Source organism: Theropithecus gelada, chromosome 5 (genome assembly GCF_003255815.1).
Source record: "Theropithecus gelada isolate Dixy chromosome 5, Tgel_1.0, whole genome shotgun sequence".
Taxonomy (NCBI): domain Eukaryota; kingdom Metazoa; phylum Chordata; class Mammalia; order Primates; family Cercopithecidae; genus Theropithecus; species Theropithecus gelada.
In genome coordinates, this window is record NC_037672.1 from 37,906,688 (window position 1) to 37,932,994 (window position 26,307).

At 40.4% G+C, this 26,307-nt stretch overlaps 1 protein-coding gene across 2 annotated transcripts in view; it reads right to left on the reverse strand.

Annotated features, from left to right (window-relative positions):
* Positions 1–3,136: 3,136 nt before the first annotated feature.
* The window catches only part of TMEM156 (transmembrane protein 156), a 59,596-nt gene continuing 36,425 nt past the window's right edge, over positions 3,137–26,307 (reverse strand). Inside the window, exons 4-7 of one of the 2 annotated variants that reach the window (XM_025385865.1) lie at positions 24,838–24,957; positions 22,364–22,447; positions 7,364–7,466; positions 3,137–4,021 (exon numbers count right to left, since the gene is read on the reverse strand). In XM_025385865.1, coding sequence (XP_025241650.1) covers positions 7,402–7,466; positions 22,364–22,447; positions 24,838–24,957 — 269 coding nt within the window. In that variant the 3' untranslated portion in view covers positions 3,137–4,021; positions 7,364–7,401. Of the gene's footprint in view, positions 4,022–7,363; positions 7,470–22,363; positions 22,448–24,837; positions 24,958–26,307 lie in introns of both variants that reach the window. The other variant, XM_025385864.1, reaches the window with a different exon arrangement.

A 26,307-nucleotide genomic window follows, 5' to 3' on the forward strand; every position in this document is an offset into this window, starting at 1 on the left:
TCTAGAAAAACGCCGAAAAAGAACCAGACATTGTGCCATCTGGGGTGAGCAGGGGAAACTTCATGGACAAGGTGGCCTATCTGCCTTTGATGAAAAGGATTTATAAAGATGAAAGGAAAGGACAAATGTAACAATCATTAAAAAGGCAGGGAAGAGAACGTGGTCTGAATGACTGTTCCATCCAGGCATGACTGAGTATAGATAAGGGAAGAGTACAACTTCAGGCTAGGATGAAAGTACAGAGTTCGGTAGAAATCCTCTGGAAAATAAAAATTCTTCTAGAAACTAAAAACTAGTAGTTATAAGTTCGGGCAATATTTGTTTTCTGCACACAGGAGTCTGGAAGATTTTCACGTGTGTCTCATCTCTCCTTTCCCTGCCTACCCTGACTATCACCCCTGCATCAAATCACTTATCAAACACCACCAATTCTCCATCCATACCCTCTCTTCTTTCTCTTCTTCTTTCTGTCACTCGAATTCCACTGTGTGCTTAGTGACTAAAAGACTCCTGCATGGTGCCATGTTTCCTCTCTCCCTCTTCAATCTACACCTGAATTCTTTGAATGGAAGGCTAAGGACCTGGCTGCTCAACAGGATGCAGAGGTCAAGGAGATGACTGTGGCTTACAGCTGGGGAGGAAAGCCTGCAGTGAGAGCCATGAACACAGGACTAAGCCACAAGTCATAGGGAGGGGGTGTGGGTGGGTCGAAGTCAAGTTTGGAACCAACTGGAAAGCAGGGTACACAAAAAACTAGTGGTGTCAATGGGAAGCCATCAATCATACGAGGCACCAAGGACCCCAGGTTGGTTGTTACTGGGGCCAGTTGTATGGAGAGGGGGACAGAACTGCCAGGCTAGGGGAGACACACAGGACCAGTGACCACATAGCAACTCCAGTGAGATGTCTTCTTCCAGGGCCCAGTTCACCCAGCCTCCTTGCGCTCCTTGAAGAGATCTTTGACAGTACTCTCAGCCATAGCCACTTCTCTCAGGCACGCCCCCCCCCCCATCCATTTTGCTCTCTTTGCCCTGTCTCTACCCCACAGGGCAGACTGTAGAAGCTGCACAGGCTTTGCAGCCTGACCAACCTAAGATTGAAGTATATCAATCAATAGGATTGGTGAGCTTCCCTTAGCCTCAGCTTCCTCAGAGAGAATGACACCTGTTTCAAGGCATCATTGTGAGGAAGAAATGAGAGTACACAAGGCCCATGCCAGATGTAGAGTAAAGGCTTGATAAATAGGTCTTTATTTTTCAGAGACAGGGTCTCACTCTGTTGCCCAGGTTGGAGTGCAGTGGTAAACCATAGCTCACTGCAGCCTCACACTCCTGGCCTCAAGCGATCCTCCTGCCTTTGCCTCTCAAAGTGCTGGGATTACAGGTGTGAGCCACTGCACCCGGCCTAGTTCTTTACCCAGCAAATATTTACAAAGGACCTACTGTGAGCCAAACACCCTACCAGCTGCTGGGGATACTATGGTGAGCAGAACCAGACATGTTCCCTGTCCTTATGCAGCTTCCAGTCTAGAAAGGAAGCCAGACATTAATTCGTAACCACAAAAATAATGGCAAAGTAATAGGTATGAAAACAGTTATGGGGGCTGAGAATGTGTGTATTTAAGAGGTTTAGTGATTCTGAGAAATCAGGAAAAGCCATCTTCAAAACACTGCTCAAAAGCCTGCCCTAATTCCTCCCAACTGGAATTGATCCTGTTGGCTTGTAAATTCTCAGCAGGAAGCCTGCATCCTGCAATTGACACTTAGCTTACCGTATTGTGTCTAGTATTTTCACCAGAGGCGTACACATCCTGTCTCCTCTGCCAGAGTGTAAATTCTCTGTAGGCAGTGTAGGCCATCTACATCTTTGTGTGCTTCACAGTATCTGTTAAAAGTCAATTATTTTAATGATAGGTGAAATTAGCTTCCTGAAAGCTGCCACAATTTAACTGGACTCGAAGCTTAATATATGCTTTTTGCAAGCCAAGTTCTCATTGATTTCTAAGTCATTTGTCAGAACATAAGAGGTAGTGTGTAGGGAAACAATAATTTGGCTTCTGAGAAGTTGCATAATATCCATATCTCATAGGGTGTAATAGCCCTACACGCCTGCTGAAAAATCCCAGACCTGAGTTTGACTCACCTATTATTTAGGGATACACAGACAAGAAAAAGCGAGACTACTATAATTCCGTTTGCCAAATCTTCAATCTCTACATTTTGCAATTAGAATCTCAATTTGTGATCTATAGAAAAAAATAATCAAATACCAGAAAAAAAAAAAAAAACTCTGGAATATTCATGCCTGTTAGATTGCTTATGTAGGAAGGGAAAAATATCTTTTCCTTCTACCCTTTTAAATTCAGAGCTGAATCCTCTATAACAAAAGATTAACCAGAGAAAAACATAGTGATTTACTTAAATAAATTCTACATAACACAAGGGCCATCTCTAGGAAATGAAGATCAGAGGAAACAGTTACACTTGAGTGTTTTTAGTAGTAGGTTTGATGAAGAATGGAGAAAGACTTGGAGAAATATGATCAGGCAAAAGGAGTACTAGATCTAATAGGAATAAATGGAGGGAAACTTAGCAGGGCCCGTTTGTTCAGATTCTCCTCTGTGTGCCTGTGTCTTGGGAGATAGGGAACTGCCTTTCCTCTGTGGATATAGGAAGAGCATCTCTCACATGAGGTCCTATGATGTGTTTTCGAGGAAGGTCAGCAAAGGTTTTATGACCTGCTTCTGGGGAGAAAGGTGGCAAAGGAAGGTCAGAGTAATATTTCCACTTAAAATTTGCCATTTTCTCAAATCCTTCAGCTTAAAACATTCAGTTCGCCAAGGTGCCATATTTTGGGGTAGCATGTCCTCAACCCCATCACTGATTATTAAATCTGACCCTGCAGTTAACCCTGTAAATCAACTCAGATAAGCAATTTTAACCATATAATGATGGCCAGGAGATTAAGTTCCACCTTAACTCTGGAAAAACATTTTTATATTTTAATGTTAAGAGCTGCCCTCTTGTCTATATGTGCTTTTTTTATTGTCATTAATAACTATAATTATGCTTGACATTAATAATGGCTATAACAAACATGAAAGCCAAAAGAATCAAAGGAAACGTTTTGCTGTTAGATTCAAGTACTTAAGTATTTTATTTAAATTCGTTTTATTTTGGTATTTTTGAATTTTTTTTTTTTTTTTTTTTTGAGACAGAGTCTTGCTCTGTCGCCAGGCTGGAATGCAGTGGCATGATCTTGATTCACTGCAACCTCCGTCTCCTGGTTTAAGCGATTCTTCTGCCTCAGCCTTCTAAGTAGCTGGGACTACAGGCACGCACCGCCACACCCAGCTAATTTTTGTATTTTTAATAGAGGCGGGGTTTCACCATGTTGGCCAAGATCATCTCGATCTCTTGACTTTGTGGTCCTCCCATCTCGGCCTCCCAAAGTGCTGGGATTACAGGCGTTAGCCACCGCGCCTGGCCTCTTTGAATTTTTTTAAAAACATCCTGGTGCCAAAAGGCAGCGAAATTCATAAATGCAAACAAACGTATAAACAAACAACCAGACCCTCTTAAATAATCTACAAAATAGAAATAATCTATCTGCATAGGAAAAAATTATCGAATCAGCACCTACAATGTGGCCCAATAAAAGAAAGGGTTTTCATATTTGATCCTTTTTTTGGTTCCTCAAAATTAAAATCTTGACTCCATTCTGTGCTGTATGTGACAGATTTTTTTAAGAAGAGAAAGAGTAAGAATTCTCTTGCTGTTTCCATGGGTTTCATCATCTTGTTTTCCATGACTCATAATGGCTTCTTGCAAACACTCTTGTTCCCTTGATCTCATGGGTCAAATGAATGCTCTTAAGCTAGTTTTCATCAACCAGTCAGCATTCCTGCTGCTTTCCAACTGTGCATCCTCAGCTGGACCCAAACATTTTCCAGTCTACTCATTCACAAAATAAAATTATGAGTATTCTTCAAAGGGCTCAGTCCAAGGTGCCCAGGGATATTCTGAAGATTTAAATAAAAGCAAGAAAATATTATTCACACAAAAATTTTGTTAAGTGTTACTTGAATTAGAACTGGTAGAAAATAATTTTAAAACCATTTGTTAAAACTATGCCTTATAAGACCACCAAAAAATGTCCTCAAGTCTCTGATTCAGGGCTCTTTCAGGGCAACCTGACTGCCTCAGCCTCCCAAAGTGCTGGGATTACAGGCATGAGCCATTGCACCCTTCCATGACTTCTTTTCCTTTGGGTAGATACCAGTAGTGAGATTGCTAAATGGAGCAGTAGTTCTATTTTTAGTTTTTTGAGAAATCTCCATACTGTTTTCTGTAGTGGTTATACTAGTTTACATTCCTACCAGCAGTGTATAAGAGTTCCCAAAGTTGGGATAGTTATTCTCTTTTTTCAGGGTGACCCCAGGGCTGATTCTGTGTGATGCGATGGCATCCCCCATTATATCCCTAAGAAGACAATGTGCTCAGTGATAACAAACTTCTCAGCCTAGGACCAAGGAAACCTAAAGTCTCCTCTAACATCTGCTGCTACAGTATGTTTGGTTTATTTTCTATCTCTATCAAATGAAAGTGTAAGTGTTCATGCCAGTTTCTTTCACTTATAACATTCCATGATTCTAGCACAGAGACATACAAATTGGGATTTATTCATTCACTCGACAAATCCTTATTGAACATCTAAACGCTAGGCATCATGTCCTCTGAAGGAGGAGTCTCTCTGTTGTGCTCCCCAAGGCCCTCTCTTCCCATGTGAATCCCTCTGTCATGTTACTTGAGTCTTTATTGGAATTAGGGGTTCTCTAATCTGACTCCTCCATTGACTACATTGTTGTTTTTGTCAATGAGTAGAATTCTCAACATACAGTAGGTGGTCAAAAATCATTTGGTGAATGAACAAAGAAAGAGGAACCCTTCAGATGCAAAGATAAACATCCCAGAATGAAGAACCAGAATCAGAGGTCTCAAGCATAATAATATCCAGTAATATATCATTGACACAATCATATGACTACACTATATGCTACTTAGGAATTTCTGAGCCAACAGCAGACCCCGGTTGCATTGAGACCCAAAGTAGTAAGACCTGTCTCTCTTTAATCTTGAACACAGATGGATCCTTGGCACTTAGTTTCAGTTTGGCGTATTGAGCCATCTACGCTGGATCCCTTTGGCTATCTCTCCCTATCTGCCCTCTACTCGTTTCCACCCTGCTCGGTGCCCTGGGAGGTCAACTTACATAACTGCCTCCACTGGGCTCTAGTGCCCTCTGGCTCTGACTGGGTTTGGTCAGTGGGGGAGTACTAGCACATTAGAGGAAGAAAGGATGGCAAAGTTGGGGTTGTTTGTACACATTTATGGGGTACCTGCTAACTTTTGTTCTATGTATATAATGCACAGTGATTAGTGATCAAGTCAGAATATTTAGGGTATCTGTAGCCCAAGTACAATACATTTTTGTGTAATTATAGTCACCCTTCTGTGCTTTCAGATGTTCAATTTATTCCTTCTACCTAACTGTACGTTTGTACCCTTTAATCCATTTCCCTTCATCCTCTCCCCACAACTTACCTTTCCCAGTCTCTGTTCTCTATCTTTCCACTCTACCTCCATGTGATCAATTTTTTAAACTCTCATCTACAAGTGGAGAACATATGATATTTGCCTTTTCATCCGTGGCTTACTTCACTTGAGATAATGACCTCCATTCCCACCCATGTTGTTGCATATGGCATGATTTCATTTTTTACAGCAAATGTTTCATTGTGTATATGGACCACATTTGTTTATCCATTCACCTGTTGATGGGCACTTAGGTCCATTCCATATCTTTGCTATTGTCAATAGTGCTACAATAAACATGTGAGTATAGGTATCCCTTTACTATAGTGATTTATTTTCTTTTTCTGTTTCTTTCTTTCTTTCTTTCTTTTTTTTAGACATGGTCTCACTTTGTCTCCCAAGCTAGAGTGCAGTGGCATGAACACAGTTCACTACAGCCTCAACTCCCCAGGCTCAAGTGATCCTCCTGCCTCAGCCTCCCCAGTAGCTGGGATTTCAGGTACATGTCACCATGTCTGGCTAATTTTTGTATTTTTTGTAGAGACAGGGTTTCACCATGTTGCTCAGGCTGGTCTTGAACCCCTAAGCTCAAGCAACCTGCCCGCCTCAGCCTCCCGAAGTGCTGGGATTACAGGCGTGAGTCACTGCACCCTGCCGTGATTTCTTTTCCTTTGGGTAGATGCCCAGTAGTGGGACTGCTGAATGGAACAGTAGTTCTAGTTTAAGTTTTTTGACAAATCTCCTACTGTTTTCCATAGTGGCTATACTAGCTTACATTCCTACCAACAGTGCATAAGAGTTCCCAAAGTTGGGATAGTTATTCTCTCTTTTCAGGGTGACCCCAGGCTATAGTGTCCCTTGAGCAAATGTCACAGCTCCTGTCAAACGGCCCTCCTCACACATTTGTGTGTGTGTGTGTGTGTGTGTGTGTGTACACATGCGTGCATGTCTGCCTCTGTCTCTGTCTCTCTGGGTTTCTTTCCCCTTTAGTCTTAAAGACAGTAGCAGGGCCCCACTATTCCTTGTCTCAGGGTGCTGCATTCTCCCTTTTCGTTTTTCCCACATCCTGGCTTAATATGCCCTTCATTAAACTCTTCTCAAAGTATTCAATTTGAGTACAATATCAATTTCCTGATAGTACCTTGACTGATAACCACCAACGTATTCTGAAGAGTAAATGATATAACCAATTACCACAAAGCACAATAAGAGGGGTACTAATAAATGCTAGTTGCCCTCCCTTTCCCTGTTATAATTTTTATACTCCCTACAATGGCTATTCCTAGTGCCTTTAACATAATTGCTACTTAAGGAAGATTTGATGAATGAATGAAAAAAATTTCAACACTTTTGACCATACTTTTAGACTTAAATACATGGAAATCAATATGCATTAATTTAGATTATCAGATGTTACATTTAGAGAAGTTTTTATTTCAATATGGGGGAGTAGGCAGTTTACATATCTCATTCTCTGTTTTCTCATAGTCTAACTAAATTATGGCTCAACTCCGGGAAAAACAGGGTCAAGGGATAAGCTAACATCTCAGGAGCAGTTTAAAAAACTAAGAGATCCATCTACTGATCCTCCCTAGATCTTGGAGAAAATAGTCATTTTATTTCATGTCATCTAATTCATATGAACTGACTGCAAATTCATCATTTCCTACCTCCTACCAGACAGAAATGGAGTTGGGGTTCAACTGTGCCCCCTTGAATCTATCTGTGTTTATAACGAATAAAGTCGATAAAGCCAAATAATCACTCACCGTGTATATTGATCTCACGGATACACTGCGGAAGTAACTTATAGTTCTGGTATTGGGGGAAGCACTTCCTGGACTTCATCCAAAGGCAGCCTCTGCGTGGTCCCTGCTGTTTAAGCAGGAGAACTGTTTTAGTCTATATTTAGTAAATAGCAAAAAGAGACATGCTTATTCTAATGTAGTAAGTGTAGCAAGAGAACCATGCTCCACCTCTAGAAAGGATTTTGGGACTTTCCACCCTCTCTAATTTTCCTGCCTACCTCTCTAATACCTTTCACCCAGTTCTCTCAACTGCTTGCCCCATATCCTGGGCACAAAGACCTGAAGCATAGTTAAGGAAGACAACGTAGAGAACAAATTTAAAGTCCAATGTCAAGTAGCAAGCAAAGAATCTTTGTTTGGAAACTGCAAACATTTTATTCTATCACATTTTGTTGAAATATGTCCCTAAGGAGAATATTAATGATGTCTTTGATCTCAGGGACAATTTTACCAAGAAGCAAAGTTACAGATTAGATGAATTCTAATCTGTCTTCCTGCTCATGACTGTGTGACTTTATAAAATTCCTCTAATATTATCCTCAGCTGACTTCAAGGTGGAAGATGAAACTTTATTTCCTACATCATGGCTTCTCGTTCATTCTCCTGAGATCCACGGTCTTGTTTTTCTAGCTTTAATATTAAGAATTGAGTTTTCATTTCATAGACATCTCTACTTTTGATACAAAACCCTGAATTGAGGTGACCTACAATTTTTTTGTGTGTGTGTGTGTGTGTGACAGAGTTTCGCTCTTGCTGCCCAGGCTGGAGTGCAATGGTGCTATCTTGGCTCACCACAACCTCCACCTCCCGAGCTCAAGTGATTCTCCTGCCTCAGCCTCCTGAGTAGCTGGGATTACAGGCATGTACCACCATGCCCAGCTAATTTTGTACTTTTACTAGAGACAGGGTTTCTCCCATGTTGATCAGGCTGGTCTGGAATTCCTGACCTCAGGTGATCCACCCGCCTCAGCCTCCCAAACTGCTGGGATTACAGGTGTGAGCCACCATGCCCAGCCAAGGTGACCTACAATTTAAAGAGAAATTTGGGTGATTGCTTAAGAAGATAAATCAGAAAGGGAGATTTAGTATATTCAAGAAAATGATGCTTCTTGTCCATGAAGATGATCAAACACTGGTACAGAAATACTGTAGAACCTTCTCTGAGGTTTTTTTTTTTTTTTTTTTTTTGAGACAGAGTCTCGCTCTGTCACCCAGGCTGGAGTGCAATGGTGCGCTCTCAGCTCACCGCAACCTCCGCCTCCTGGGTTCAAATGAGTCTCCTGCCTCAGCCTCCTGAGTAGTTGGGATACAGACATATGCCACCATGCCCAGCTAATTTTTGTATTTTTAGTAGAGTCTGGATTTTGCCATGTTGGCCAGGCTGGTCTTGAGCTCCTGACCTCAGGTGATCTGCCTGCCTCGGCCTCCCAAAATGCTGGAATTACAGGCGCGAGCCACCATGCCCGGCCTGGTACATTTTTTTTAATTAGAAAATTTCCTTCAATAATATTTTTGGAATTTAATTTTCTGAATAAGGAATACACTTTCATGATTAAAATTTTTAAAACTATGAAGGAACAGTTAGGAAAATGGCTGCCTCTTCCCCAGTCTCCTAGAAAATCACTTCCCACCACATCACATAGTTTCTTACTTTCTTTTCTTCTTCTGCCACAGGTAAGTAAGGTTATTAGTTTTATGTGGGGTTTTTTTGTTTTTGTTTTTGTTTCTTATTGAGAAAGAGTCTTGCTCTGTCACCAGGCTGGAGTGCAGTGGCACAATCTCTGCACACTGTAACCTCCACCTTCCAGGTTGAAGCAGTTCTCCTGCCTCAGCCTCCAGAGTAGCTGGGATTACAGGTGTGCGCCACTATGCCCAGCTAATTTTTTTTTTTTCTATTTTTAGTAGAGACAGGGTTTCAACATGTTGGCCAGCATGGTCTCGATCTCTTGACCTTGTGATCCCCCTTCCTCGGCCTCCCAAAGTGCTGGGATTACAGGCGTAAGCCACTTGCGCCGGTCCAGGTTGTTTTCTGTATATCAGTTTGTGTGTATATACGTGCTACATATATACACTCTATATGTGTATATATGTAATATATGCACTGTATATGTATAACACACTATATATGTATATGCTATATATACTGAGTAAGTATATATAATATATACATTGTGTATATAATTTATACTTTTATTATGTATATGCTATTTTGGTCCTTTTTTACATAATTGGTAAAAAAATATATGTCTACTATATACATATACATTTCACACCATACCCAATTGGTATGAAAATATATGTATACTATATGCATATAAATACTTAACAATATATCTTAGACATCTTCCCACATAGCACTTTCTCATTTCTTTTTACAACTCCCCGGTATTCCATTGCATGGATGTATCATCAAGTAAACAGCCTCCTTTTTGTATTGTGTCTAATCTTTGGATATTGCAAACCCTCTAGCAATAAACATTGTACATACATCATTTCTCTCCTGTATAAGTAAATGTATACATTTCTAGGAATAATTTTGCTGGATCAAATGGCTTATGTATTTGTAACTTTGATAGTTACTACCAAATCATCTATCCCAGAAGTTGTACCAATTTACCCTCTGACACATAAGGTATGAGAGTTCCTATTGTGCTTTGTATTAAGTGTGGTGTCAAACTTCTGATTTTTGCCAATCTGATAGATTAAAAATAGCATTTCAGTGTAGCTTTAATTTGCATTTCCACTAGAATGTAAGCTCCATGAAGCAAAAATCTTTTTGTTTTGTTTTGTTTGTTGGTTTGCTTTTGAGACGGAGTGTCGCTCTGTCACTGGAGTGCAGTGCACTCTAGCCTCACTGCAGTCTCAGCTCACTGCAATCTCCGCCTCCTGGGTTCAAACAATTCTGCCTCAGCCTCCTGAGTAGCTTGGATCACAGGTGTGTGCCACCACACCTGGCTAATTTTTGTATTTTCAGTAGAGACGGAGTTTCACCATGTTGGCCAGGCTGGTCTCAAACTCCCGACCTCAAGTGATCCACCCGCCTCAGCCTCCCAAAGTGCTGGGATTACAGGCATGAGCCACCATGCCCTGCCTCTTTTTTTTTTTTTTTTTTTTCTGGGGAGTAGCGGGTAGGGATTCACTGCCTTCTATATCCAGAAGGTCAATATTATTAATATTATTGGCACATAGTAGGCTCACACACAAAAAAACTGTTTCTGGAAGAATTTATTCTGAGTGACCCTGAGCAGACTTTCATGTGTGTAAGTGCCAGCCATTTGTATTTCCTTTTCTGTAGGCAGTCCAGTCTTATCCTTCACCATTTGCCTACTGGATTGTGGTCTTTTCTTCAATTATTAGAAGCTCCTTATTTACTAGAGATTTAGTTGCTTACTCAATAAACTGCAAATAATTTTGCCTATTACTTGTTGGTCTTTTATCTTAGCTTGTGATAGTTTTTTTGCTGTGTACATTTTTTTCCACATAGTCAAGTTAATGAGTCTCTTCTCTGAGTTACCGTCATGATTAGAAAGACCAATTTTGCAGTTATAAATGAGTCATAGCATTGATTCTTCTATTACTTTTATAATGTTTAAGATCATTGATCCATTTAAAAGTCACCCTAATGTGAGTGTGAGATCTTGATTGAGTTAACTTGTTGTCCTAAATGATTACTCAGTCGTCCCAATACCAGTCAGTTGGTAATCCAGTACCTTGATGGACTGAATACCTCTCCTGTATTCTTCCATTTCAATTTTTTCCTGGCTACTACTCACAGTTTACTTTTCATAGGGATATTGAAATGAACCTGTCTGTTTCAAAAGATACTATTTTTATTTATTTAGGAAGAATTAGCGTCTTTATATATTCATCTTCCTCTTCAAGAACACGATACACTTTTCCTTTATTCAAGTCATTTTTATGTCACTCAGCAGCATTTTACTGAAGTTTTCTTCAGAAAGATCCTGCAAATTTCTCATTAAGTTTATTCCTAGTTACTTTATCTATTTATAATTGTTTTATATGCAGTGTATCCTCTAACTGGTTATTGTTTAAATAGGTGGATCCTATTGATTTTTAAAATATTTTTATACCCTGTCCCTTACTGAATTTTTCTTTTTTATGATTTTTTTAGGGAATTATCTTAGATTTTCCAGGTACACAATGGTATCATCTGCAAAATAAGTGATCATTTTACCTATTCTTTCCAATTTTGAAACTTGGCATTTCTGATCGCTTAACTAACTGCATTGACTAGTACTTCCAATACAATGGTAGATAAAATGGCAGTAGTAGACATCCTAGAAAATTTCTGGCTTGGCAGGGCACGCTTTTAGTGTTTCCCTATTAAACATATTTCTGGGTTTTTTTGTTTGTTTGAGCCAAATATATTTTATCATTTTATCACATTAAGGAAGTATATATTTATCTCATTTTTATTAGAAGTTACAATGAAAAATGCATTGTATTTTGTCAAACGTGTTTTTAGTATAACCAACCATTTATCTCTATAAATATGATGATGAGTAACAGGTTTTCTAATGCTAAACTGTCCTGTAATTCCTGGAATAAGCTCCCTTGATCAGGCAGGATTGCGTGTGTGTGTGTGTGTGTGTTATTTTTAAACTGTGCTACTGGATTGCTAATGTTTTATTTAGGATTTTTACATGGATATACACAAGTAAGATTTCTCAATGATTTATTTATTTTTTCTTTTTTTTTTTTTTTTTTTGAGACAAGCTCTTGCACTGTCACCCAGGCTGAAGTATAGTGGTGCTATCATAGCTCACTGCAGTCTCAAACTCCTGGGCTCAAGCAATCCTCCTGCTTCAGCCTTGCAAAGTCCTGAGATTACAGGCATGAGCCACTGCATCCGAGCTGATTTCATTTTAGACTCAGTCTTTCTTGGATTTGAATATTATTAATAATGTTTATTTCAAAAATAGGATTAGGAAATATCTTTGGTCTTGCAACAGTTTAAATACCATAGGAAATACCTATGTCTTAGAGATTGGTAACATTCTCCTGTGAACTGCTCTTCCTGTTACTTTTTGAAGGACAACGAACACATTTTCTATTTCTTCCATGACAATTATTTACATATTCTATATCTTCTGTTGTTGGGTTTTATACATTTTTTTCCCAGAAAATTATACATTTTAACTGAAGTTCTTTTTTTAATTAAAAGTAATTTTTTTTTTTTTTGAGATAGAGTTTTACTCTTGTCTCCCAGGCTAGAGTGCAATGGCATGATCTCGGCTCATGACTCCGTCTCAAAAAACAAACAGCGCTAGACTCTGTCTCAAAAAATAAACAAACAAAAAGAAACAAACTGCCATGCTGTGAAATGCCTATGGAGGGGGACTCCTAGCGGTGACTGCCAAGTGGCCTCTGGGACCTGAGGACGGCCTCCAGTGGGCAGCCAGGAAGACGCCAAGGCCCTCAGGACACAGCCGTAAATGAATTCTTTCCATAACCTGAGTGAGCATAGATGCATAGCATTCAGATGGGAATGCAGTCCCGCTGACATCTTGATTTCAGCCTGTGAGACCCTCAGCAGAAGATCCAGTTAAGCCATACACAGACATCTGACCAACAGAAACTGTGAGATAATCAGTGTGTGCTGTTTTAAGCCACTATATGTGTGGTAATTGGTTACACAACAACAGAAAGCTAGTAAGTACAGTGACCGACAGACCCTTGTCCTGAAAATCAACAGAGGTAGTTATTTAAAATGCATGTTGCAGATCTATTGAACTAAGAATCTCTCTTCATAGAGGCCTAGAAGCCTGGAGTTTTATAGATATCCAAGTTGATTCTGACGCACATTAAAGTTTCAGAATGAATTTACCATGCAAATAACAAAGCATCTTGTAACCCACAATTTGACATTTGAGATTGTTCTTTTGTTGTTGTTGTTGGGTTTTGTTTGTTTGTTTGTTTGTTTTTTGAGACGGCGTCTCGCTCTGTCGCCCAGGCTGGAGTGCAGTGGCACAATCTCGGCTCACTGCAGCCTCCACCTCCCAAGTTCAAGCAATTCTCCTGCCTCAGCCTCTTGAGAAGCTGGGACTACAAGCATGCACCACCACACCTGGCTGATTTTTGTATTTTTAGTAGAGACGGGGTTTCACCATGTTGGCCAGGCTGGTCTCAAACTCCTGGCCTCAAGTGATTCTCCCACCTTGGCCTTCCAAAATACTAGGATTTCAGGCTTGAACCACCATGCCCAGATGAGATTGTTCTTTATAAAGGTTAAGATATCAAAAGAGCCTATTCATGAAACTAAATAATTATCCAAGGAAATTAACAGAGTTCTTTTGGTTGAAAAGCCAAACCGCTGATTATTTGCTTATTCATTTGGTTTGCTGGTGTTTATAGCACAAAATATAACTGTAATTTACAACAGAAAGCGATTGCCTGTCAAAATGATGGCTAAAGTAATTCTCTAGTGGGGCATTATCTTCAGTTTCTTTCAGTATCCAAAGTCATGTAACTTATATGGTAATAGCAAAACTTCTAAAAATTGATTAAAAGGCAAAAAGGTAGGATATATGTCATTTTAATGCCTTCTTCAGCATAGCTAAAAGGGGTAGAAATGTTTTCTAGTTCTACATAGGAAATACAATTTCTTTCAAGTAATATTAATTCACCAACACTAGTTAAGGCAGTAGGAACAGTCAGAAATATTTTAAAGCTTCACAGCAGTCTTTTCATGAATTTGTCAAATCTCTGAAACAAACATTTCTATGACTTCTTTTCAGAAACTTCAAAGAGCCTTAAAAAAATTTTTTTAAATCCCAATCTGAATTTTGACCTGGCTGAATCTAGTGAACAAAATGGATTTTCAGCAGGAGAAACTTTGATTAAAAATAAAACTCCATGCCTTATGCTCTCAAATAAAGCCCTTATCACACTATCCCTGACCATGCCCAGGCAGCCCTCGGATGCTTCTTCTTTTTCTTCTTTTAGAAAAAGATTTCTATCGTTTTTCAAAGGTGCTTTATATCCATGACATCTGGTATCTAACCTCAACTCATCTTTCCCAAGTAACTTTTGATTCCCACTGAGCAATGGAAACTTGCAAGGTGTTTTCGTTACTTTGGTCCTGATGATTTTCATGTCAAAGACAAGGTCCATCTCCCACCATGAAGGCACATCTAAAACTTCCTCATCCTAGTCAGCCTCTCTTGGCTACTAAGGGAATTTGCCTCATCCTTTTTTTTTATGCTCTTATCTCCAAAACTACTTGTTCAGCTATATTTTACTTGGTTATTATATTGGAAAGCCAAAAGTAACTTTTAAAAAAATACCAAGAAGGAGTAAATAGGGTTAGGTGATCACACAGTATATGTCCCTCTGTGCCCTCCACTTCCAAATGAGAACTTACCCAACTTTTTGTAATTATTTATTTGTCTGCCTCCTTGAGCACAAAGATTATATTCTGGGCACTGTTTTATTCCCCAGAACCTACCTTAGACACATAATAGGTACTCAACAAATATGGGCTGAATGATCAAAAGAATATCATTTAACGTCTCTATGCCTCATTTTTCTCAGTAACAGGGCATGGGTTCAGGCAGTTCAAGGAGCAATTCTAGAGGGCCACCCACGATTTAGGGGTAAGAAATATAAAATGGTCCCCTGATTTTAATCTATAAAATCAGCACACGATCTGCACACAGACACACAAATTCATCCTCAAAAAATTATTCCCAAACTGAAGCTTGTTAAACGTTAAAACCTCTCTGTTAAATGAGCTTGTCAGGCTACCCCTAAAATGGGGAGAAAGGTCTCAAGCTATCTGCCAAAGAATGCATTTTTTTTTCTTTTGAGACAGGGTCTTGCTCTGTCACCTAGGCTGGAGTGCAGAGGCACAATCACATCTCGTTACAGCCTTGACCTCCCAGGCTCAAGGGATCCTCCCACCTCAGGCTCCTGAAATGTTGGATTACAGGTATGAGCCACCGCACCTGGTCTGGTAAGGGAATGCGTTTTAAGACCTAACCAACAAGTCTTTGCTGTGATTTGACTTCCCACATGGATCTGTCTTGGGAGAGAAAATACATTTGCTGTCAGAAGCGTCTGGTCTGCATTTCTCTCAATTGTATCATTCTTTATGGATGAATGCACTGGCCTTGAGGTTTAATAAACCTGTTGGTGTGAACTGCATCATACAATGGATCCTTCTTGAGGTGCTGCCATTGCAGGAGGCTGTCCCCAGGCCTAAAGGGAAGCACTGGACCAGATAGATTCACTGACCTGAGGCCCCTGTGCAGCCTTGTGGGCAGCAGCGGCCAAGCGGCCAATCCTGGCAGGGTCCTGGCCTTGCCCCACACGTTCCATTCAAAGTTTTGGCAGTGGGGACTGACACCTGCGCAACCAAGATCACTTCCCTGTGGCTTTTGCAAAGCTAGTGTGGCTGCCTTGAGGCTAAAAGGAGGAAAATAAAGGTAAGGATAAAATGAGATGAGAATGGTGAATTTTGATATATTACACTTGGAAAAATAGAAAGCACTATCAAGCACAAAAAATATTTTCATGAGCATCTTTTGAGCCCTTCCAGGGGGCATGCACAGAATTTAGTAGGAGCCATATATATGTTCAGCAGGGGAGGCCTATGGGTAGCTGACCTTGGAAATGATGTCCCTAGCTCCTTCCTTTCGCCGTCACACTTTGGGAGATGCAGCCATCACGACTCTTTGTGGAAACTATGGCAATAAATATCTAAACTGTTATCCACGAAGTACTTGGGTTTCCTCACAAGAGCTTCGCCAAAAATGAAGGAATTCAGGTTAATCTCCATAGATGACTCAGGCCAAGACAGCTGTGCAAATTTTCTGACGGTTTAGTGATTTTTATTCAGTTCTGTGATCTGGCTTCAAAAAACCTTCCAGTCTTAATTATGTCTCCTTATTACCATAGAAAATGCAGAACTTCAATATTGCTATACATCATTCTGACCTTTTCATCACATAAAAACATTGGCAGTTTTCTGTAAGCCCAAGATAGCGAGTAGCCTTTTCGGGCTAACAGAACCAATTATGGCTGCTTAAAATAGATTTCTGTTATTCCAGGTGCCAACTTCATCCCATGTTCAAAGTTCCATCTGTTATTAACAATGATCCTAAAACTAATCATCTGCTCCAAGTCTAGTCAATGTGAAGATAAAATGAGGGTGGAAAATAAATGACTGCAAAATTTTCCAGAATTAACTAAAAAGAAAAAAACATCTTGAACTGACAGCTGCCAATATTCTGAGCCACTGATTCAGTTTCTGGTTAATTCACACTGCAGATATCTGTAATACTCCATAAGGATAAAACTGATGAAGTGTTTAACCAGTTTCTTTTTATTATTTTGGATAAGCATAATCAAAAGTTGTAAGTTAGAGGTAAAAGTATGTGAAAGGCTTTTGTAAGACAGCAGCAGTCATTCTTTCAACACAGTCAATGTAGAATTGTATTTATTTGGCAAATATTTATTGGGTACCTACGATGTGCCCATATATATGCATTACGCTATGAGCTGGGGATGCAGTGATGAGTATCATCAGATAGTGTCCTTGACCTCAAGGAGCCAACTCGCTCGCGGAAGAAACACTAACCAAATAATAACACAAACCACAATAACACAAAAATGTAAAATAGCAACAGTGATTGTCGCTGCAAAGAAAGATGTCTGGCGTTATGAGGGTGTGTCATAAGGAGAATCAACCTAGTCCAGGAGGCCTGAAACAACTTTGTTAGTTAAGCCAAGATCAGATGGGAAGGATGGGAGCTAACGAGCCAATGTCAGGGTGGGAGGGGAGCAGGTTTGTAGGGGGTGGCAGGAGAGGCGGGATGGTTCAGGCAGGGACAATCTATATTAAGATGAAGGAGATGTTTATGTGCACATGTTTTACCATCAATTCTTCCAGACCTGGCATAAATGCCTGTCACGTAAAGGCATTCAATGAATGACTAGAATAAATCATCCTAGTCCGCCTATAGATTCTTCACATTTGTGAATTTCTTCCTGCAAAAAGAATCATCCTCTTCACTTTGATCCATTCTGCAACCAAGCAGATGGCTGTAACCTTTCCTGTTTTATGAACCCAAATCTGTATTTTAAGAGTCATAAACAAGATAGTTAAGCAAGTAAAAATTAAATTTTCATGTTATCTTGCTTGGTTCCAGGACATCTGGCACCCGTAATTTATCTTCTCATCTGCAGGAAGTGAAACCTGCTTAATCTTTATTATACCGGCCATAAACATGTTGCAAATTATAATTTTACATTGCCATTAGTTTTATTTTGGTGTAATATAAATTACGGGGTCATCCACTTCCTTTTGACATTTAGTAATTCTCTTTCACAATAAAGCTCCGTTTTCTTTTGCTTCATGTTCCCTCAGAACCCACCCACATTAATTGCAAGAAAATTTCAGCCAATGCCACAATGAGGATGACTCACATTGTCACACACAAGCTCTTACGGCCTTATATAGAGAAAATGATTCGTCTCAGTTTCCGGTGTTAAATGCAAAAGAGCAGGAAGACTTTTGATCTGTGGCTTGAACCCCCAGTCTCCCAGCTCACTACTGACATTACGTGGCATGCTAGAAAGTGCATCAGTTGGACAGAACTGAGTTTGAATCCTGGCTCTGTTAGAAACCAGCTATGAACCAGTTACTTAAACTCTCTTATCTTCAGTTTTCTCATCAGGAAGAAAATAGAGTTCTTTTGAAATCAAATGAAATGATGTGCATGAAAGTACAGAACACATGGAAGGTGCTTAATGAGATATTAGTTTCCCTTCTCCTACGTCAACCACAGGTAGAATCTCCTTAACTATGCTGGAAGCTCTATAAAGGCAGGGACCGTGCATATGGTATGTGCCACTATAACACCAATACTTAGTATAATGGCTGGCCCATAGTCGGTATTCAATAAATATTGGTTAAATACTGAATGGTTATAATGGTTAATCTCGAGTGTCAACTTGATTGAATTGAAGGATGCAAAGTATTGTTCCTGGATGTGTCTGTGAGGGTGTAGCCAAAGGAGATTAACATTTGAGTCAGTGGACTGGGAAAGGCAGACCCACGCTCAATCTGAGTGGGCACATCTAATCAGCAGCCATGAAGCCAGAATGAAAGCAGACAGAAGAACGTGGAAAGATTAGACTGACTATGTCTTCTGGACTTCATCTTTCTCCATGCTGTATGCTTCCCGCCTTCAAACATCAGATTCCAACGTTCTTCAGCTTTGGGACTCGCACTGGCTTCCTTACGCCTCAGCTTGCCGATGGCCTATTGTGGGACCCCACTTTGTGATCATGTGAGTCAATACTCCTTAATAAACTCCCCTTTACAAAGACATCTGTCCTATTAGTTCTACCCCTCTAGAGAACTCTGACTAATACAACGGTGAAGAATTTCAAGTTTTAAGGATTTCACTCTTTTTAATGGACATATAGGAGAGATATGAAATGAACTTTTCACTGACCCACACAGCAGGAGTGGATGGAAACTCTGATCCCGAAAACCTGATGTTGTCGATATTTGTTTGACAGTCCAGCATATGGACATGTCAGGGGTGACGACAAGTATGCAGAAAGCCAGAAGGGCAGATATTGTCCCCTCTCCCTGCTTCCCGACACCCAGAGTACCACTGTATGGCCTCCCCTAACACCCCTCCTTGGAGCTTGCAATCCTGAGGCAAGATGCAAAGCTGCAAGGCAGTCAGAGGGGTGGCCCCAGCACTTCAGAGTGGGGGGACATCAGCAGAGGCTTTCTCACCAGACCATTCCTGACATGCAACTTGGGCTGTATTTTTGGTTTCCTGCCCTCCCTCACCTTCATGCCTGTTTATTTTCCACGCTCAGATTCCCTAGCCTGCCTGTCATTTCCATGGGCTACCTACTGGCTTTCCAATAAATGTCCTCGCTGCAGTCAGTCAAGTGGGCTTCTATCATTTGCACCCAGCGATTCAGATTCTAATCCACCCCTCCTGCCCCTGGCTTTGGTTTCCCAACATGGTCAACCCATTAGGCACTGATTCTAGGGGTACGTTTTAAAGTTACTTTTTTTTTTTTTGAGACACAGTCTTGCTCTGTTATCCAGTCTAAAGTGCAGTGGCGTGACCTCAGCTCACTGTGGCCTCAACTTCCCAGGCTTAACCGATCCTCCCACCTCAGCCTCCTGAGTAGCAGGACTATAAGCATGTGCCACCATGCCTGGCTAATTTTGTTTATTTTTTGTAGAGATGGGGTTTTACTATGTTGCCCAGGCTGGTCTTGAACTCCTGGACTCAAGTGATCCTCCCACCTCGGCCTCCTAAAGTGCTGGGATTACAGGCATGGGCCACGACACTCGGCCTAGAGTTACTTTTGCATAGCTTTCAAAATCCCTTCTTCAAGACAGTCAATGTTTTTTATGACTCTTTGATATCCTTAGCCCTTCTACAAAGCATGCTACGCCTTCTTTAATAAAGTGGAATTCTATGTCCTGTAATTACTCTGTCTCTTTATTTGTTGTCATATTTCCCAATCCCTTAGACTCATTTCTTGCTCATCCTCTCTTTTTACTCTATACTCATTTCCCTTTAGGGTTTACGAGATTTAATAAGCTTTTATAGTGCCAGATATTATGCTAGCAACAACAATCCACAGATAAATAAGACAGAGATCACCTGTGTGAAGATGATAGTTAAATGAATAATATGGAAAATAGATTAATGCCCAGCCAGAAAACATAAGCTCTCACACTTCTCAGAGCAAGGAGGGAAATATTAGAGACATATAAAAGATGGGGATTTGATTCGGTTTGACATCTCTTTCCACAGCAGCAGGATGCATTTATTCCATCAGTGTCCACCATGCCCCTAGAACGTGCCAGGCACAATGTGGTGCCTGCGTCCTGGTAACCTCTCCTTATTTCTCTCTTGTAGGATGAATAAGCTTCTTTTAGAAGTACGAGCCCATTTCTCTCTCTCTCTCTCTCTCTCTCTGTGTGTGTGTGTGTGTGTGTGTGTGTAACAATACTCACTCTTAAATGCATGAACAAGTGGAGAGACATCCTGGAATGTGTGGCGAGGGTCGACAACAAGCTGCTTCTGCTGAATGTGACACACAGTCACCACTGCTTTGAACTACATTTTTTTTTCTACCCATGTTACTGCATCTCCAGAGAAGCATGCTGACACATTTTTCCCGTACATTCTCACTGCTGCCTATAATCCATCACTACAAAGAGAGGCCTTAAAAACGGCACTCGAGGGAGACGTGATTTCCTTTCCATTTCTCTCTCAGAAAAGCAACTTATAATAGGGAAGGAAAAGACTGTATTTAGGTTAAAAGAATATAAATAAGAAAGAGTCTGCCTCTTTCTCTCTTTAAGATGCTAAGCCTCAAAAGAGTTCTTGGATTTAAAAAGGGCCATCACCCCTTGGCCTACACTAAACATTAATATTATATGCCTGGTAATAAAGCCAGAGGATTTTTAGTGAGAGCTATTAAAGGTAAAGGATGGCTAAGACAGGTTTCTTTGGTGGATGAAAGTCACAGGCTCATAAATACAACTTTGTGAGGTTAGTCTTGTGGTTAGCTAGTACTTAAAATTTGTGATTCCCTTGACTATATGGGTTGACAGGGGAACTATGGACTTTTTCTTAGACAAGACTGCAGTGCTCAAAATTACGACTTGAAAACAGAAACCACCAGAATTCCTAAGGTGACCAAAAAGCCCCGCAGGAATGTTAAAACATTCCTCCTATTTGGACACATGTACTGAGTAAGAGGGGAGCACAGGGAAAAACGCATTTTCTCCTTTTAAAAATTAATTTTGCCATTTAAAACAACGTTGTGGCTTTTAATGTATTAATCAAACAAAATTTTCATTGACTAGACAAAATTTCCATCAACTTACCCCACATTTAACTGGTGCCAAATGATTATTCAGTTAATGCTTATTATCAGTCGTAGCTCAATAATTTCACTGCTAATGCCAGGTAGAATGTCTACATTTTTAAAATATTTGAGCTCCTTAGGTGCACTCAAGCTAGGGTTCTGTGTATCTGCTAATTTAAATGGCTAACAAAAGCCCAGGGTGAACAAAGTCCCCAGTGAAATGTGGTGCAAATCTCTATGTTGCTACCGATGCAGCTGTAGGGTGGGGGACTGGAGGTTTGTTTGGCATCCTCCCATTTTTGAAAACTGTTTACACACCAGACTTGAAGCTTGCTTTTTTTTCTAACTTCGCACAAAGTACAAAGACGCCTGCTCGCTTTCTATGTACAAGGAGCTTTGGTAACAGCACTCGTAATTCTGTGGTTTTTCATGGTCAAGGATATTATTTCTCTCTGCTGAAGAAGAGGCCTTTGTCCATGTCACACTCTCCCTCTTTCTCTTTTTAACGTGATTTGACAGCTTGAATCCAAAAGGAGGCTTCACAATTAGAAGAAAGAGATTGAACCACAACATCTGTGCTAACAGCCCCCTTCCCTGCTCTAATTAGAATTCCCTTATTCCATTTCTGTTTCTCAGGAGAGGACAGGGGGCTTTTTAATTGGGGCTATTAGAAGTTCTCTTTACACAATGACACCCTCTGCTAAGTGAAGGCTCCAGCGAAAGTCATGCCCACTCTGCAATTACTTCTTGCAATTCTGGGGAATAATGGTATCTTGTCTCATTTAAAAATAAATCTAAGGCTTATCCCTATTGCTTTCTCTCCTCTGCCTACTCACATGAATTTCTTCTTGCCAATTAAGCAAACTTTCCATTATTTAAGGAGATAGTTTAGATTGTCACTGTCCCCTGATAATAAGACATATTAAACTAGATTTCATTTGCCCACAGCTCTGTGATTCCAGATACAAGGCTAATTTACATAAGCTCAGATCTCAGATCTTGAGTTTACTCTGTGGTGAAACCATGAAGCTTTGGAATTTCCTGAGTGCTGTTTTGTTTACATGCTACAGAACTTACCTGAAATAACCTGCACATTCAATGCTCTCAGTTTCTCCGAATCACTTCCTCTTAAGAGAACAGATGTAGGTTTTTCTCTATGACCTATTCCCAGAAAAGAAATGAAGTATTTAGGTGGTAAAAAAGCACATTGTTAACATATATTCCCCATGTTGATTCAAAGGATTACCAAAAAGAATGGAGCCATTCACGGCCAGGTGTGGTGGCTCACACCTGTAATCCCGGCACTTTGGGAGGCCGAGCCAGGCGGATCATGAGGTCAGGAGTTTGAAGCCAGCCTGGCCAATATGGTAAAACCCCATCTCTACTAAAAAATACAAAACTTAGCCGGGCATGGTGGTGCACGCCTGTAGTCCCAGTTACTTGGGAGGCCAAGGCAAAAGAATCGCTTGAACCCAGGAGGTGGACGTTGCAGTGAGCCGAGATCGTGCCACTGCACTCCAAACTGGGTGAAGAAGCGAGACTCCATCTCAAAAAAAAAAAAAAAAAAAGCGACAGTGCTTATACACAGAAAAGTATATTATCTTATTATATACATAGATATGATGTGAAGAATATTTAATGTATATTTAATATTCAATAACATTTAATGTCCTAAGTAGTGTGACATTTTTTATTACTTTGTATGCTTGGATTTGCAAGCCTTTGAAAATCACTAAGTCTGTCATTTGGGCAGATATTTGTAAGAATTTAATTTGACTCCCCATACTGGTCTCCTTCTAGGTATTTTTTCTAGCTCACTTCTATCTCTTTGCTTATAGCTTTTCATATGGAAAAATGGGTCAAGAAACTCAGAACTATACACTATTTATAAATAACACAGATTTACTTTAAATAATAGAATTTTCAAAACTAAATACCCTACATCTTAGTTCTGACATTTTACTAGCTGCACAGCTTTGGATAAACACTTCACCTCTCTGAGTCTCAGGGGATTTTTATCTATAAAATAAAAATAGCATATATCCTGTTTACATACTTTAAGAATCTAGTGAAAATGCTCTGAAAATGGTTATTCCACAAATAAACAGTATTGATTATGTTATTAACCACAGCACAAAAGGCTTTATTACTAAAGTATCAATGATAACACTTGATATGAAACTGCACTCAAAAATATCTGCAACAAATACTTAGTCAAAAGAATTAATCGCAACTTTACTGAAACCTAGAGGCAACCACTTGTTCCGCCTACTGAATTGGCTAACACAGCCTTGCCTGGTAAAGAAGGAACGAGCCTTGGGAAATCATACAACCACCACAATACTGCTGTCCTTTAATGACAACTAATTATGCACTAGACACTGTGGTAAACTTTGGAAGTAATTTCTCTTTATTTCCTTACCTCAACCCTATGTGGTAGTGGTGATTATCCTTGTTTTACAGAGGAGGTAAGAGATGCTCGCATAATTTAAATAACGTGCTTAATGTCACATAGCTAGTAAGTGGTAGTACCAGGACTCTAACATAAATCCATTTATTTTTAGTGCCTATTCTCATAGTGACACATTTTGCACTGTCTTTAAGAGACTAGCTATTCATATTATGAACTGTCCATTGGGCCTGATAGTCATCCATTTTATGCATGGGGGCATGCCAGTAGAGCCAGTATCTGCATGAGTACACACCAGTAGCATCATACCAGTAATTTACAATCAATGTCCATCCTGATAGGTGGGTGCCTAGGTCATATGAGTTATTAAATATTTTTAACATCGCTCCTACTGTCCCGATTCCTAATTTCTAATTTTTTTTAGATCTGTCCTACCAAAAATCTGATACCCCCATGCTTATTAAGGTTGACTTGCCTCACACTCACCACCTACAGCCACTCTGTTCAGGATCTCCAACTCTGAAATTCTTGTTTTTGAGACTGAGACTTGTTCTGTTGTCCAGGCTGGAGTGCAGTGGCGCGATCTCAGCTCACTGCAAGCTCCACCTCCTGGGTTCAAGTGATTCTCCTGCCTCAGCCTCCCGAGTAGCTGAGATTATAGGCTTGCACCACCACGCCCGGCTAATTTTTGTATTTTTAGTAGAGACGGGGTTTCACCGTGTTGGCCAGGTTGGTCTCGAACTCCTGACCTCAGGTGATCCGCCTGCCTCGGCCTCCCAAAGTGCTGGGATTACAGGCATGAGTCACCATGCCCGGCCTGAAATTCTTTATCCCCACTTCCTGTTCTTCTCTCTCTCTCCGCCCTCACTTCCACTAAGCCCTGCTCAATGTCCGGCCCATCAGCTTCTTCCTATTCACCCAGTCTTTCTTCCTCTCCTACTCACTTGCCCGAGTAGAAGAAAGATGAATGAAGCTCCTTGCATGCTGGAACTGTGTCTTATCTATATTTTTATTCCTTGGGTTACCTAGAATCGCCACTTATACACAGTAGGTGCACAAGAAATGCTAAATTGAACTAAAAAGGAAATTAAATCCAAAGAAGAGATCAGGAGTTCGTTGGCACTACAGGGATTATACTTACTCTGCCACTTCTGCACTCTTCTGTGGCCTTCAAGTATTTTGCGGATAGTGAGGATGATCAAAAACATAAAAACTAATAGAACTAAAATATACCAAGTGATCTTCATGGAACAAGTGATATCTGTAAAGAAAAAAAATACTGTAAAAACCCAGTAAAATTATTCAACAGATAAAAGGCAATGTGGCAGGGTAGCCGAGTTCTACAACATATTCTGCCCTGAACTGAAAAGCTGAAATTATGACCATCACTGGTACAGGGTCACTAGCTCTCCTGAATTCTTTCTTGATATATTAAATGAAGGTATTAAATGGGAAAACTTGAGCAGGTAGCTTCCGGGTATGCATTTGGTTCCAAAATTCTAGGATTAATTTCACTTACAGGTTATGCTGATATTAGTTTCACTATCCTCGTTAGTTGTAATGTTGTTGTAACTAGGGTAAGACCACAACATAGCAGTCCCAGAATCAGAGCCACTTACAATTCATGATTCTGACCCTGAGCCAGGCAGCCCAAAATTATGTCCTCAAATCAACAAAGATGCAGTGAGTACAAGGAAGATGGGGAAGAAAGAGAAAGGCAGGCAGTCAAAGGACTGGTCTGAGGCACATAAGTGGTGAGGACAATGAATAATCAGACCCTCTTTCCACAGGGTAATATGTGGTAAATACAGTGCTTTGCAGGCCAATGATCAGATCAAGTGCATACGTTAATTAAACGTAGTTGTCCTGGCCTAAACTTAATAAGGATTCAGGTATAAATTCATTCATTCAGATGACAATGAGGCAACATGGGAAGGACGGTCACCATGCAGCAATAACTTAGCATGGTCTTCCATGGTCTCATAAAGACACACTGGCCAGCAGAATCAGGAATCAGTGACTCATGCAAGTGTGGCCTCATCATAGCTAACATACAACTGTCTACTGACTCATTTTTTATTTTATTTTGTTTTAGATGGAGTTTTCCTTTTGTTGCCCAGGTTGGAGTGCAATGGTGCGATCTCAGCTCACGGCAACCGCCACCTCCTGGGTTCAAGCAATTCTCCTGCCTTAGCCTCCCAAGTAGCTGGGATTACAGGTGCCCGCCACCACGCCCGGCTAATTTTTTGTATTTTTAGTAGAGACAGGGTTTCACCATGTTGGCCAGGCTGGTCTTGAGCTCCTGGTCTCAGGCAATCCACCCACCTCAGCCTCCCAAAGTGCTGGGATTACAGGCGTGAGCCACTGCGTCCGGCCTGTCTACTGACTTTCTAAGCCCACCCTGCGTACACTCTTTTTTGCATACAAAACACAGCTAGTACTTATTCACCTTAGCAGAATGTATACCACGTTTATACTCTTGGTATAAACTGCCTTTGTGGGGTTCATAACCTGGGTGTCCCCTTTACAGGAACCCGGATGTACACTAAATAGGCATTAAGCATTCACGTAGAGGGGCAGCTAAGTAGAAAAAGGGCAGAGGTGGATTGGG